The sequence below is a fragment of the Girardinichthys multiradiatus genome, chromosome 9 (assembly GCF_021462225.1).
Source record: "Girardinichthys multiradiatus isolate DD_20200921_A chromosome 9, DD_fGirMul_XY1, whole genome shotgun sequence".
Taxonomy (NCBI): Eukaryota; Metazoa; Chordata; class Actinopteri; order Cyprinodontiformes; family Goodeidae; genus Girardinichthys; species Girardinichthys multiradiatus.
The window spans coordinates 12,315,698-12,328,678 of record NC_061802.1 but is presented as its reverse complement, the minus strand read 5'-3'; the positions used below and the strand labels follow the sequence as shown (position 1 = coordinate 12,328,678).

General features: G+C 36.2%; 2 protein-coding genes across 2 annotated transcripts in view; one reads left to right on the top strand and one right to left on the bottom strand.

Moving 5' to 3' along the window:
• The window catches only part of LOC124873679 (E3 ubiquitin-protein ligase rnf213-alpha-like), a 100,085-nt gene extending 98,046 nt beyond the window's left edge, over nt 1-2,039 (top strand). Inside the window, exon 71 of the mRNA XM_047374520.1 lies at nt 606-2,039. Within this exon, the coding sequence (XP_047230476.1) occupies nt 606-762 (157 nt within the window). The 3' untranslated portion in view covers nt 763-2,039. The remainder of the gene's footprint in view (nt 1-605) is intronic.
• A 1,941-nt stretch (nt 2,040-3,980) lies between these two features.
• Nucleotides 3,981-9,604, bottom strand: lsm4 (LSM4 homolog, U6 small nuclear RNA and mRNA degradation associated). The gene is made up of 5 exons (XM_047374554.1): nt 9,467-9,604; nt 9,026-9,067; nt 8,628-8,726; nt 4,890-5,070; nt 3,981-4,696 (listed from the first exon to the last, which is right to left on the bottom strand). Exons 1-5 carry the CDS (start codon nt 9,467-9,469, stop codon nt 4,587-4,589), a joined length of 435 nt encoding a protein of 144 aa, XP_047230510.1. The 5' UTR covers nt 9,470-9,604; the 3' UTR covers nt 3,981-4,586.
• Nucleotides 9,605-12,981: the final 3,377 nt, after the last annotated feature.

Genomic DNA, 12,981 nt, shown 5'->3' with positions numbered 1-12,981 from the left:
TGACCTGTCTGGTGTTTTCCTTGGGCTTCATGATGCTCTTTGCTCCCCAATATTGTCTTAACCAACCTCTGAGGCAGTCACAGAGCAGCTGTATTTGTATTAGGATTATATTACTCACAGCTGGACTCTATTTAGTCATTTGCAATCATCAGGCAACTTCTGAAGGCATGCTCAATATGAGGGATTTCTGCAAAGTCAAAGCAAGCAACTGTCCACTGTTGCTACATGCTCATCCAAGATAGTGAATGCTGCAAGTCACTGACTCTATGCAATCTGCTGGGTTTCCTTAGATAGACATACTTATTACCAATTTGAATATTACACTCAATTTGAATGCATTGTTTAATAATTAGGATCAACTGGAATTTATGTACCTGACTTGGAATCTGTATGATTTAACTGAATCGACTTTGTAGTGCCTCGAAACGACATGTGTTGTGATTAATGCTGTATAAATAAACTGAATTGAATTGAATTAATGGCCTAAATATAGCATGAAATTAACTTTATTAATAACTGCATGCTTGGGCTTCTTAAGCTGTTAATGCCTTTTGCTTCTGATGGACCTGAGAAAGTAATGCTATTTTTACTTGATATTTGTTTAGTGTAAAAGAGGCAATGCAGCTCTACATGGATAACAAAGAAGTGGAGGTTCCTGATTCTGTGGAGGAGAACTTCCCTGAAATAATCCAGCTTTCCCAGATTCTGGAGGCTTGGAAATATGTAGTCACATCCAAACAAGAGTGGATGAACCATGAATGAATGCGATTAGTTGATTGTTGAAGTCATTTATCAATTTATTTCTGATCCTGCATTTTTCAAAAGAAACACTTTTTTTTGTACTTTTTTTGTTTTTTAGTAAGTGTTTTTTTTTTATTATTATGTGTGATGGCTGTTATAACAGTGTTTTTACTTATAACCAATCATGAACCAAATGATCTCATATGGTTGCATGATGCATCAGCTGAGAAAAATAGTCAATATTGTTTTATTAATTTTTTTAAAACTTCATAGATTCCTTTTTGATGGTGTGTTTATTGCAGATATTAGGGGGATTTGGTCAATGTTTTCTGATTTAATTATCACAAATTATGAATAGTTCCGCTTTTTGGGATGACAAGTGTATTAACATTTGAAAGGATTGTTGAAAAAAATATGAGGATTTTACTTTTTTACCAAAAAATTTACTATTGTATTGATTTTTTCTTCATCTATTAAATAACACATTTTTAAGGGCAAACAAATGTTTTTAGAATAAATGTTTTATTTTTCTCAGGTTAATATTCAGTGTATTACTTGTCTGTAAATCTTGGACATACTTAAAAAAAAGATTTTTCATGTTTTAAACCCATTTATATTTTCACTTACTTTTTTGAGTGACTTCATTGTTAAACTCGGGTAAAATTTTGGTGAGTTATTTTTTAATATTTTTTATCACATATCTATTTTATTTGTTGATTAAATTTTAAGTACTTTTATCCTTTTTTTTTTGTTTATGTTTGTTTAAACAAAGTTGTAGCTTACGAACAAGAAATAATTGTATGTTGTTTTTTTTCTTTTTCTGGAGGTGAGGATAAAAAAATGTCCTTGAGAAGTCAGTTGAGACACTGAATATTGAAGAGTTCAGAGACATTTTAAGTTATCTAACAATTATTTTTCAGACCGAAGTTATATTTTTGACTTTTATTAAAGCATGTTTTACTTTTGTGGTAACAGTTATGTTTTTAGCCATATATATATATCGATATATATATAATAATCCAATAAAACAATGAAGATAAACTCACTGGAGAGCAGAATTTCATGGGGAAACAAAGTCAAGAACTCCTGAGAAAAGTAATGTTGACAAGGATACTTTTAAAATACATTTTATGCTCAAGGATTACTTTAAGTTTATTTTACTACTATTACATTTTGTTTTTTAGCTTGACTTTTTTAACTATTATCTAGTAGATAAGTGTACCTGAAAGTGCTTTTTATTTGAATGAATGTAAGGGGAAGATTGTCCTAATCACTGAAAATAAAATGATCAAAAATAATCTGATTGCTGAGCTGATATTTTATTAAGGGGTGGGGAGTCGTAACATTGCAAGTAATTTACATTTATTTAATATCTGGTAATAGTTAAAGCACCAGTTAATACATTTTCCTGGAAATTAATATTCTTATTAGTATTTGTGTTGTTACACCAACCACAGTTGCTTCATGTTGTTTTATTGTTAGTGATGTAATGCCAGAACTAGCTGTCAATTAGTAAAACTTAATGAGGTTCATGAACAGGGACAGTATGGGTGTATTAAAAAATATTAGAATATCTTAAAAAAATTAATTTATTTCAGTAATATAACAGATTATTTATCTGCAGATTGATATACTTAGAATTTTTATTTCTGTGAATTTTAATGTTTTTGGGCTTCCAGCCAATGAAACCCAAAAGTTCAGTTTCTCCGAAAATTTTAATTTTACATAACCACTCCCCAATTATATTTTTTTACGAAATAAACTATCACGAAGAAGCTGCTGACATGACGGTTGTCCAGCAGAAAGTCATTAACCTGTTAGTCCCTAAGGTGTTTTAGAGCAATTTGTGCCTGAAATTACAGACCTTAAATAAATCAAGTATAGCTCCACAGTTATAAGGCCTACAGTCAAACTTTTGGTCACTGTGTAAAGGTAGGACATAAAATAATATTTTCCCAGTGGAACCATTATTGTAACTGTTACTATTTCTGATTTATTTGTGATTAAAAAACTAAAAAATAAACGTTTTTTTAGCCTTGCCAAATGTTTTTCTAAATCAACATTGCAAAACACTATGGAAATCCTTTGCAATTCCTAGGAAAACCCCCAGGTTAAATCCATCCACATCTTCACTATAACTGAATAAGTTGAAGCATATATGTTCCACAAAGGTTTTAGAGGGCAATGTGCCAGGCAGAAATGGCAGTTAGGCAAAGGGTGCCAAATGTGTTTTTCACCTCATAAAAAGGGAATCTGGTCAAATAAAAGTATTGATTTCCATTGTATGAGTCCTTCTGCACATGACAGCATTTTGTTATGACATTTACTCTGTGTATCATCAAAATGTACAGTTGCAAACATAACTGGAAGCTAATGGAGTAGCACAAAAGCTAGCAGCCGGTGGACAGCAACCAGCAGACTGTAATGTGAAAGCAAATTACATCACCTGAGAAGGTGCTAGAAAGACAAGTTATGTCTTGTTAGAAAAGTCAATGTCTCTAGTTTGTTATATGACACACGTGGGGGTGCTGCAAAGAGAAAGGTACTTATTGTACCGTTTTGTTTACAGTCAGCAATATCTTAGGGACCTTAAAATGTCATCGCATGTGTTTAAGTTGCTGTAAAACTAAACGGTATTTGATGAAAACTCATTAGGGGATTGTTTTGGGAAGATTAAAGCCTCCTCTTGTGACATATTTAAGAAAGAAAAAACGCCAAAAAGGGGCGTGGCCTAGCGGGCCCGTCGGGATTAAGCGGAAGATAAACCCCAAATGTTTGCAAAGGAAGCTGGCTGTTCACAAATGTGCATATACTGAACAGGAAACTGCCATACTGTACATTTCACTACGAAAATATTTCTCAAATATCAGTTCAGACTTCATTTTAGTTGCAGAAATTGGTTAAGTGTAGAAATCTCCACTCAAGACAGCTTTAGACAGATCATTTTTTGTGGGGGGTTTATCTCAAACTTTACCTTAAACTTATTCACATTTTCACTGTAAAAGCTTTGCTGTTGTCATGGATTTAAAATGGTTTTAAGATAAAATTCTAATCAGCCCAATATTTTAATTTCCTTAATAGGAAAATTAAAAATCCCTTAAATATTGCATTTGAAGCCAAATATTTTCTTTTTAGACCCACTTGAAAAGATGCTAGTGCACCTGAGATTTGAAATTCCTGTAATATTAAACCGTAATAAATTTTTTTTTTTTTTTTACTTCTTTAGAAAATAGAACTGCTTCCACAAAGAGTTTTTAATTCTCAAGGTCTTCTGTACATAAATTACAATATTGTATTTTGTTACAAAAATAAAAAGAAACAACTCAACATATTTTGGACTTTTCCATTTCCGTCTGAATAATAGGAGAATCTTTTTCTGGAATACTCAATTTTCATCATGCATCATCTTGTAAGTGTTTTTAACTAAAGATTTCAGGAGCTGAACTTTCTTAACTGTCAGTCTACGGTCTTAAGTCCTGTGATCATATCAAATGTACAGAAAACAGCTAAAGTAAATAAAAAATACATTTTAGGTGCGTTTCACATCATGGAAACAACATGAATAAACTACCATCAAAACAACTGAAACTAAACTGTTTACAACACAACAGATGAATTTTTCTCTGTAGTTTGACATAAATTGCAAAAAATGAAGATGCCAACTGAGTGAAAAACTGCTGTTGACTAATTTAAAAAAACCTGTTCAATCAGCACAGCTTTTTGTGTAGACCTGTATTGTTCTACAACCATCACATCAAAAACAAACATATGGTTAATTGTATCCTCCTGTATGAAGCAGGAATCACTCGGTTAACAGGATGTAATCACAAGTGCAGAACTGTTTGTCAGTGCTGGTTCTTCATTCCCTGCGGTTTTCCAGGTTTCTTATCGGACGGCGGCTGCTGCTGGCCCCGCCCAGGTCCAGACATCCCTCTGCCACGACCGCCAAACACGCCTGCAGGAGGAATAGCAGAAAATATAATTTATATATATCCAGTCAACTAATCATTTCTGGGTTAACTAGGAGTAAAATAAAGCCACTATCAATGATAAGTCAGAAGATTTAACTATGAAAGGTTTAAGAAGCACATTTAGCAGAGGAATGAGGAAACAATCTGAGTGCACAAACAGAAAGTGCTTCTTTTCACCTCGACCGGGTCCTCCTCTTCCTTTGCCCTGTTGTTTATTCTGCTGGGCGCCGCCACGTCCGCGGCCCTTAGACACCACCTCCTCCTTCACCATGTCAATGATCTCATCAGGGATTCGCAGGTACTTGATTGTGCTTCCTCGAATGTAGCACTCAGGCATCCTCCAGAACTTGTCTCCATCCTGTGAGAGGGAAATGATAGTGTCTATATTTCTCAAACATAATTTAGTCATCACTAGGATTGTTTTATATAGAGACTATAACCCTCAATGACACAAGAAGAAATAAATTAATTAATCGTCCAGAAGAAATAGCTGATTGGGCAGCCAGGAACAGGAGGGTAAAAAGGGCAACTGTTAAAACTTTTTAAACAAACTTTATTCGGCCCTTTAGATAGGTTTAGGTGAATTGAAGCACAATATTAAATGATATAGGGCATGGCGCTGATGGTGTAGGGGTTAAGCGCGCGACCATATGCAGGGGCTACAGTCCTCGAAGCGGCCGTCCCGGGTTCAAGTCCTGGACCCGGCGACATTTGCCGAATGTTGATATGAACAGCTGTCTCACGCTGTAATTCTTTCACTCATTTTCTGTCTGTTTTTTTCTTTTATTAAGCATCTTGGATGTTTACTTAAATCTAGGAAAAATTCCAGAAATAAGTTTAAAGAAACAGGTATGATTTTAGGATGACCAAGGGAATTCCCATAAAGCTATAAGCTGAAAACATGGCCGACAATATTTTTTTGAGTGAAAGATGAAGCCTTTTGCAAAAAAAAGGATGCATTTTTTTTTCTTTAAGACATCACTGTCAAATACTGTAAACTGCTTTATATATATTTTTTTTGTGTCTTTATTCATTTTAAAACACACTGCTCAATATACTGTCGTGCTCAGGTAGAAGAAGCGGAGTGAAAAATTATTAAAAAGAAGTAAGTCCAAAAACAGTATTTAAAATAACCTTTAGAAACCTTGAACCTCTTAGGGCAAAGGTCACGGATTAATGGACCAGGGTCCGCATCCGAACCCAGATGCCATCCAATCCGGACCCAACCTGATTTTAAACATTTATATATTACTGCATGTTATCCAACAATGTCTAATTTCACTTGTATGGATCGCCGAAGTGCACAAAATTAAATAAATGAAACATTATGAAATAAGTGTCTACATCAGTAAATAAACATATGATGTGACAATGAAATTGTTAAATAACTGAATGTATATTAAATTCTCAGCTCATTATTATGAAATATACAATGCTCAAAAAAATAAAGGGAACACTCAAATAACACATCCTAGATCTGAATGAATGAAATATTCTCATTAAATACTTTGTTCTGTACAAAGTTGAAAATGCTAACAAAATCACACAAAAATCATCAATGGAAATAAAATTTATTAACCATTGGAGGCCTGGATTTGGAGTCACACACAAAATTAAAGTGGAAAAACACACTACAGGCTGATCCAACTTTGATGTAATGTCCTTAAAACAAGTCAAAATGAGGCTCAGTATTGTTTGTGGCCTCCACGTGCCTGTATGACCTCCCTACAACGCCTGGGCATGCTCCTGATGAGACGGCGGATGGTCTCCTGAGGGATATCCTCCCAGACCTGGACTAAAGCACCCGCCAACTCCTGGACAGTCTGTGGTGCAACGTGACGTTGGTGGATGGAGCGAGACATGATGACCCAGATGTCCTCAATCGGATTCAGGTCTGGGGAACGGGCGGGCCAGTTCATAGCTTCAATGTCTTCATCTTGCAGGAACTGCTGACACACTCCAGCCACATGAGGTCTAACATTGTCCTGCATTAGGAGGAACCCAGGGCCAACCGCACCAGCATATGGTCTCATAAGGAGTCTGAGGATCTCATCTCGGTACCTAATGGCAGTCAGGCTACCTCTGGCGAGCACATGGAGGGCTGTGGCCATTACTCACCCACTGCCAAACCAGTCATGCTGAAGGATGTTGCAGGCAGCAGATCGCTCTCCACGGTGTCTCCAGACTCTGTCACGTCTGTCACATGTGCTCAGTGTGAACCTGCTTTCATCTGTGAAGAGCACAGGGCGCCAGTGGCGAATTTGCCAACCCTGCTGTTCTCTGGCAAATGCCAAGCATCCTGCACGGTGTTGGGCTGTGAGCACAACCCCCATTTGTGGACGTCGGGCCCTCATACCATCCTCATGGAGTCGGTTTCTAACAGTTTGTGCAGACACATGCACATTTGTGGCCTGCTGGAGGTCCTTCTGCAGGGCTCTGGCAGTGCTCCTCCTGTTCCTCCTTGCACAAAGGCGGAGGTAGCGGTCCTGCTGCTGGGTTGTTGCCCTCCTACGGCCTCCTCCACGTCTCCTGGTGTACTGGCCTGTCTCCTGGTAGCGCCTCCAGGCTCTGGACACTACGCTGACAGACACAGCAAACCTTCTTGCCACAGCTCACATTGATGTGCCATCCTGGATGAGCTGCACTACCTGAGCCACTTGTGTAGGTTGTAGAGTCCGTCTCATGCTACCACGAGTGTGAAAGCACCACCAACATTCAAAAGTGACCAAAACATCAGCCAGAAAGCATGGATACTGAGATGTGGTCTGTGGTCCCCACCTGCAGAACCACTCCTTTATTGTGTGTCTTGCTAATCACCAGAGATTTCCCCTTGTTGTCTTTTCCATTTGAACAACAGCTGTGAAATTGATTGTCAATCAGTGTTGCTTCCTAAGTGGACAGTTTGATTTCAAAGAAGTTTGATTTACTTGGGAGTTATATTGTGTTGTTTAAGTGTTCCCTTTATTTTTTTGATCAATGTATTTCATTTTTCATTAAAAATCCGCTTTATAGTATAAAATAATTTTCCTATGAAATTTTACCTAATAATTAAAATTATTGTTGGGGCTATTTTATTTTACTTCCAGCAGGTTTATTTTTATTTCAAAATGTCTATTTTTTTAAAGTCAGCTTTTATTTCAAAATGCCAGCTTTTATTTTATAAGGGTAATTTCTCCCCATGGCATATTTATTTCATAGTGCCACTTTACGTGTCTGACTTTTGAACAGGCGCAACGGGCAGCTATGTGGGTCAGCGACATTCTGGTCCACACTCCAAATTGTCTTGTGGCAGTAATAGACCACATCGTTGTACGCCAACCACCAGAAAACGACAAAGAAGAAGCTATGCGGGTCCTTCAACACGGGTTGCTAAGTTACTAGCTTGGGATGGCTTACTGATAGTACAAAGACTTGGTGTACAGATTAGTGAGTAAAAGAAGATGGCTTCATCAAAAATATGTAAAGTAAGACTGTGAGAATCACACATTTAAAGATGAATGGACAGAAGCAAACAGTCTCTTACAGCCTGTCACTTGCACAACAATGAGAGCAGAATTATACCAAGTTGCACAGACCCAGCTCGACTATGCCACTCAAAGTGTGTTTAACCATTGCTGCTTAAAGTGAATTGCTCTCCTCTGTTCAGTAGATGATTTCATGGCATATAAATAATTGATCAGTAGTTAAAAAAAAACAAAACTCCAGAGTTAATTAAATGTTAAATAAAGAGGAAGATATTTTTGTATCGATGTAAACTGTTTGGACCCCAAAGTGTTTGGATGAGGGAGGGAGTGGACCTCCAGCTATTTTACTTGGGGACCCCTGTCTAAGGGTATTGAGTGGTTGGGACAAGGTGCTCTCCAAGGCTTGTTCTCTAATCTGTCTAAATTAAATGGTGATTGACCGCGGCGTTACCCTGGAAGTGCAGATGACTTCTCTCAGGTTGATGTTCATCCAGTTGTCACAGCTCACCAGGTGGCCATTGTAGGTTTCCCCATTTTTAAGCTCAACCAACTGGAAAACGAAAGAGAAAACTGATTTTTAGTCTCGTTTAGTTTTAAATAAAAGGGACCAACTGAATTGACGTTATCTGAAAACATCTGACTTTAATTAACCACAGCAGGTGAATAATTAACCAGTCCTCTGAATAGAAAATACTTCAGGTAACTGTTTAAATTAGGTCAGTAAGTTGTTTGTCTTCTCTTCGTTAAAAAGCCAAATCAATCATTAGTGCTTCAAAGCCAACATTGTATATAAATATATGGATTATGAGCAAAAAAACTGAACGCTTCAGGCGGTCGGTGTCTCCTCACCATGGGATGATTCTGGGCAGTTTTCAGCAAAGACAAGGGAAGCTGAAAAATAACAGAAAAACAAATGAAATGATATAATAATGTTGTCATACAGTAAAATTAAATCAACTTTCTCCCGTTCCGTGAACCACAGTAAATACATTTTCAATTCGTGTTCAATGAGTCAAATGAAGAAATATTACAATATCCACGCCAAATATAACCTTTATGGAAATACCTTAAACATTTATAAAGTTGCTGGCTACGTTTCTTATCTGAAAACTACTTCTCTGCGTAACGAAGACCTCATTTAGCTACAGATGCTAACATCAGTTAGCTGTCGGCTCAACAGTATCCTGGTTTACAAACCTGTAAACTTTGTTTCTGTGAATTGAGCTGAAGCTTTGCTTTTTAAAATGATCAAAGCAATCAACCAGTTAGACCTCGTCGTTTTTTACTCACCATTATGATTGTATGTTTTATTTTCTGTCTCCTGCGCTGAACACCGCGGTTTTCTTTCAACCTGCGATTCTTCTTCTGTTTTTTAGGGCGGTTGGCAAACAACTTCTGGGTGCATTACCGCCACCCTCGGGTTGAAGTTGGGATCAGGCGCTTTCGTACCAATATTATATTCTTTTGTAAAAATTCCTGTTTCTTTGAAAGAATTTAAAATATCAACAAAAATACATACCCTACTTTTCTGTGAATATTACAATCTAGGAATATAAACTCTAAAATTTCCGTTCAATTCAATTCAGTATATATATATATATATATATATATATATAGTCAAGTTCATACATTCCAATTAATCCTAACTATCAAACAGTGCAGTCGGATTCATTTTACTATTCAAATTGGTTAAAAAGTTTTTCTACCAAAGGAAACCCAGCAGATTGCATCCAGTCAGAGATTTGTAGCATTCACTCTTTCTGGATGAGCATGTAGAGACAGTGGACAGTCACTGGCATTGATTTTACAGCAATCCCTCATACTGAGCATGCATGTAGCGACAGTGGAGAGGAAAAGCTCCCTTTTAACAGGAAGAAACCTCCAGCAGAACCAGGCTCAGTGTGAGCAGCCATCTGCCACGATCGACTGGGGGTTTGAGAGAACAGAGCAGAGACACAAAGAGAACAAAGAAGCACTGATCCAGGAGTACTTTCTATGGGAAGGAAAAATAAATGTTAATGGATGTAGCTCCTTTAGTCATTTCACCTAGAAAGAAAGAACAGATCAACTCTGATCCAGTTTTCAAGGTTAGAGTCTGAAAAAGAGCACATATAATTAGTTACAGTAAAAGCTCAGTCAATCACCATGTCTAGGAGAGAGAAATCTTTAAACACTGAAAGACAGGACCAAGTGGGTCACCAGTAGAAGGTGAGCATTAAGTTGCCAGCAGAAGCTCGGATCGGACGATTCCCCTCTCCAGAAGGTGTCACAGGTAGACACAGAGTCAGGCCAGGTGTAGCTTCTAGGAAGAGATTATCAGTAATAATCGCAATATCCTGTAGCATGTTTTATAATTATTTTAAGTGTGCTATTTAATCCTGTACGCAAAATTAAATGATTGACATAAAATGCTCTTCTTTCTTTTTTCTATGACGCTTTCTAAATTTCCCAATTGTATTTTGACTATTATATCTAGCCTTGACTTCTCCGTTGTTCTTGCTAATTGTTCTTAACATGTATTTTAACAATATTAAACTAATTTCAGCTCATTTTCAATTTTAAATCTACTTGCTTTGCTTTTAGCAAATTTTCCAGCAAACTCGACACAATCAATACTGATATGTGCAAGAATTAACAGGAACTTAATCTCTGTCTCATTTCATTTTATCCTGAAAAGTCAACGAGTTATTTTAGCCCATTTGGTCTGCGTATCTTCTTCTTCTTCGTGTTTATTGGCGGTTGGCAAACAACGAATTGGTGCATTACCGCCACCAGCTGGTATGGAGTGTGGGCTTAGAACGCGGCATTCTAGACGTCAGTCTAAAATAATTATTGTTGACTGATGACTTTCACGTCTTGAATTATTCCTACATAATTCAATCAAATCTAGTTTAATCCTGTTAAGGCGTTAAATTAATTGCTATATTTCCTTCCTAAAATTCTGACAGTGTAATATAACGTCTCATCTCTACAGTACTCACATTTTCCCTTGCAATCTTCTTCTATAAAGAATAGTGTGCTGTTTAGCCCAACGTACACCTAAATCTGGGACGTGAAATTATTTTATCTTCTTTTCTCCTCCCTGTACTTCTCATTTCTATTTGGATTTTTAAAACCATGTCCCTATCTTTCTTTCATTGCTTTTGCCATCTCTCATTTTTTTCTGTTTTAATATATGTTTTACTTCTTTATTTACTAAAGATGATAATTAATTCAATTAATCTGTTTCCAGTGGACTTTTTTGCAGCCTTATCTGTCATTTCCACTGACACCATAATTTGCTGGTAACCATAAAACGTTAACCAGGCATATGTATGAATGTGTGTAGATAGATAGATAGATAGATAGATAGATAGATAGATAGATAGATAGATAGATAGATAGATAGATAGATAGATAGATAGATAGATAGATAGATAGATAGATAGATAGATAGATAGATAGATAGATAGATAGATAGATAGATAGATAGATAGATAGATAGATAGATAGATAGATAGATAGATAGATAGAAGCGTGCATCTTCAAGATCTTGACATTCGAGATTCTTTGCCTGTATGCTGAATATTTTTCCAGTCTAATTAATTCTATAAAGTTAAATCTATAATCGTGAACATGATTTATATTTGTTATCTCGATTTTTAAAGGTAAGTTAAACTACTTATGTTATTTCTCTAAAACAAAGTAATTTTATTATTGCCTATTGATTATTAACTTGGCAGCAACAGGAAAGGAAAAGGTTGTATTTTAATAAATGTTGATGATTTACTGACAACATTCTATGTTAATTTCTGTTTTTGCCTTATTTGTAACTGTTTAAATTCTGATTGTGTGATTTACAGTTAAAGAGTCAGGATGTTTCCCAGTTAGAATAAGCGAACAAAATTAAACTGTCAGAGCCCTGGCATCTAATATAACCGTTTAATTATTTTTTGTTAATTTTTGGCTAATAACAAATGAAAAACCTACATTTACTGACAACATTGCATTCAACATAAAACGAATTTTTAATACAGATATTTGAGCGGACTAAAAAAGATATTAATCTACTGTACAGTATATATACAATATATACTCAGTCAGTGTCCATTTTAATAAATATAATAATAATAAAAACATTTTATTTATAAGCACCTTTAGAGATATCAAGGACACTAAAAGTAGTGGAGTAAGTAAATGTTTCAGCTGTCTGGTTGGGGGGAATTGTGTAAACAAATAATGTTGTGTAGATGGACATACCTTAACAAGATAATATTACTGATGTGGGAATAAAATAATGAGCTATGGGGGATGATACCAAAACTGGATCTGAGGGGAGGGGTAAACTGGGAGACTGTTTGGCATTAATTACTGCAATGACCTCCTCAGTATGCAGTCAAGTTCTCCAGAATCCTGCTAATGACCTAATTATTAGATTCAGGTGTGTTGAAGCAGGGGCACATCTAAAGGTTGGACTGGAGTTTGACATCCCTGCCCTAGAGGATTGTTTACATTTTAATCAGCCAGAATGTGTAGAACATGTATTGATACATAGCAAAGCTCATAAAAAGAGAAGAAAAACTCTTAATGTAGCGCAGTTTCAATAATTATTTGACTGAAAACAACATAATAAGGCCAATATTACAGGTTTCTGGAGAATCACTAATAAGAAGTTTTATCCTGGTGCTCTTTCGTTCACACTCCAGTCCAGTTGTTGGTGATAAATACACCAAAGGCCGGTAATTAAACATGAAAGAAAACAAGTGCCGCTCGTTAACGTCGTGACGTTGCATTCGACGCAGCACGTAGTATAAAGGAGAACCAAT

Bases quoted from the DNA above. Each gene is read 5' to 3' on its own strand.
- lsm4 (XM_047374554.1), bottom strand. The intron at 8,727-9,025 runs GTGAGGAGACAC...TTCGTTTTCCAG, and splicing joins CTGCCCAGAATCATCCCATG to TTGGTTGAGCTTAAAAATGG. The intron at 5,071-8,627 runs GTAACGCCGCGG...TCCCTCTCACAG, and splicing joins AAGTCATCTGCACTTCCAGG to GATGGAGACAAGTTCTGGAG.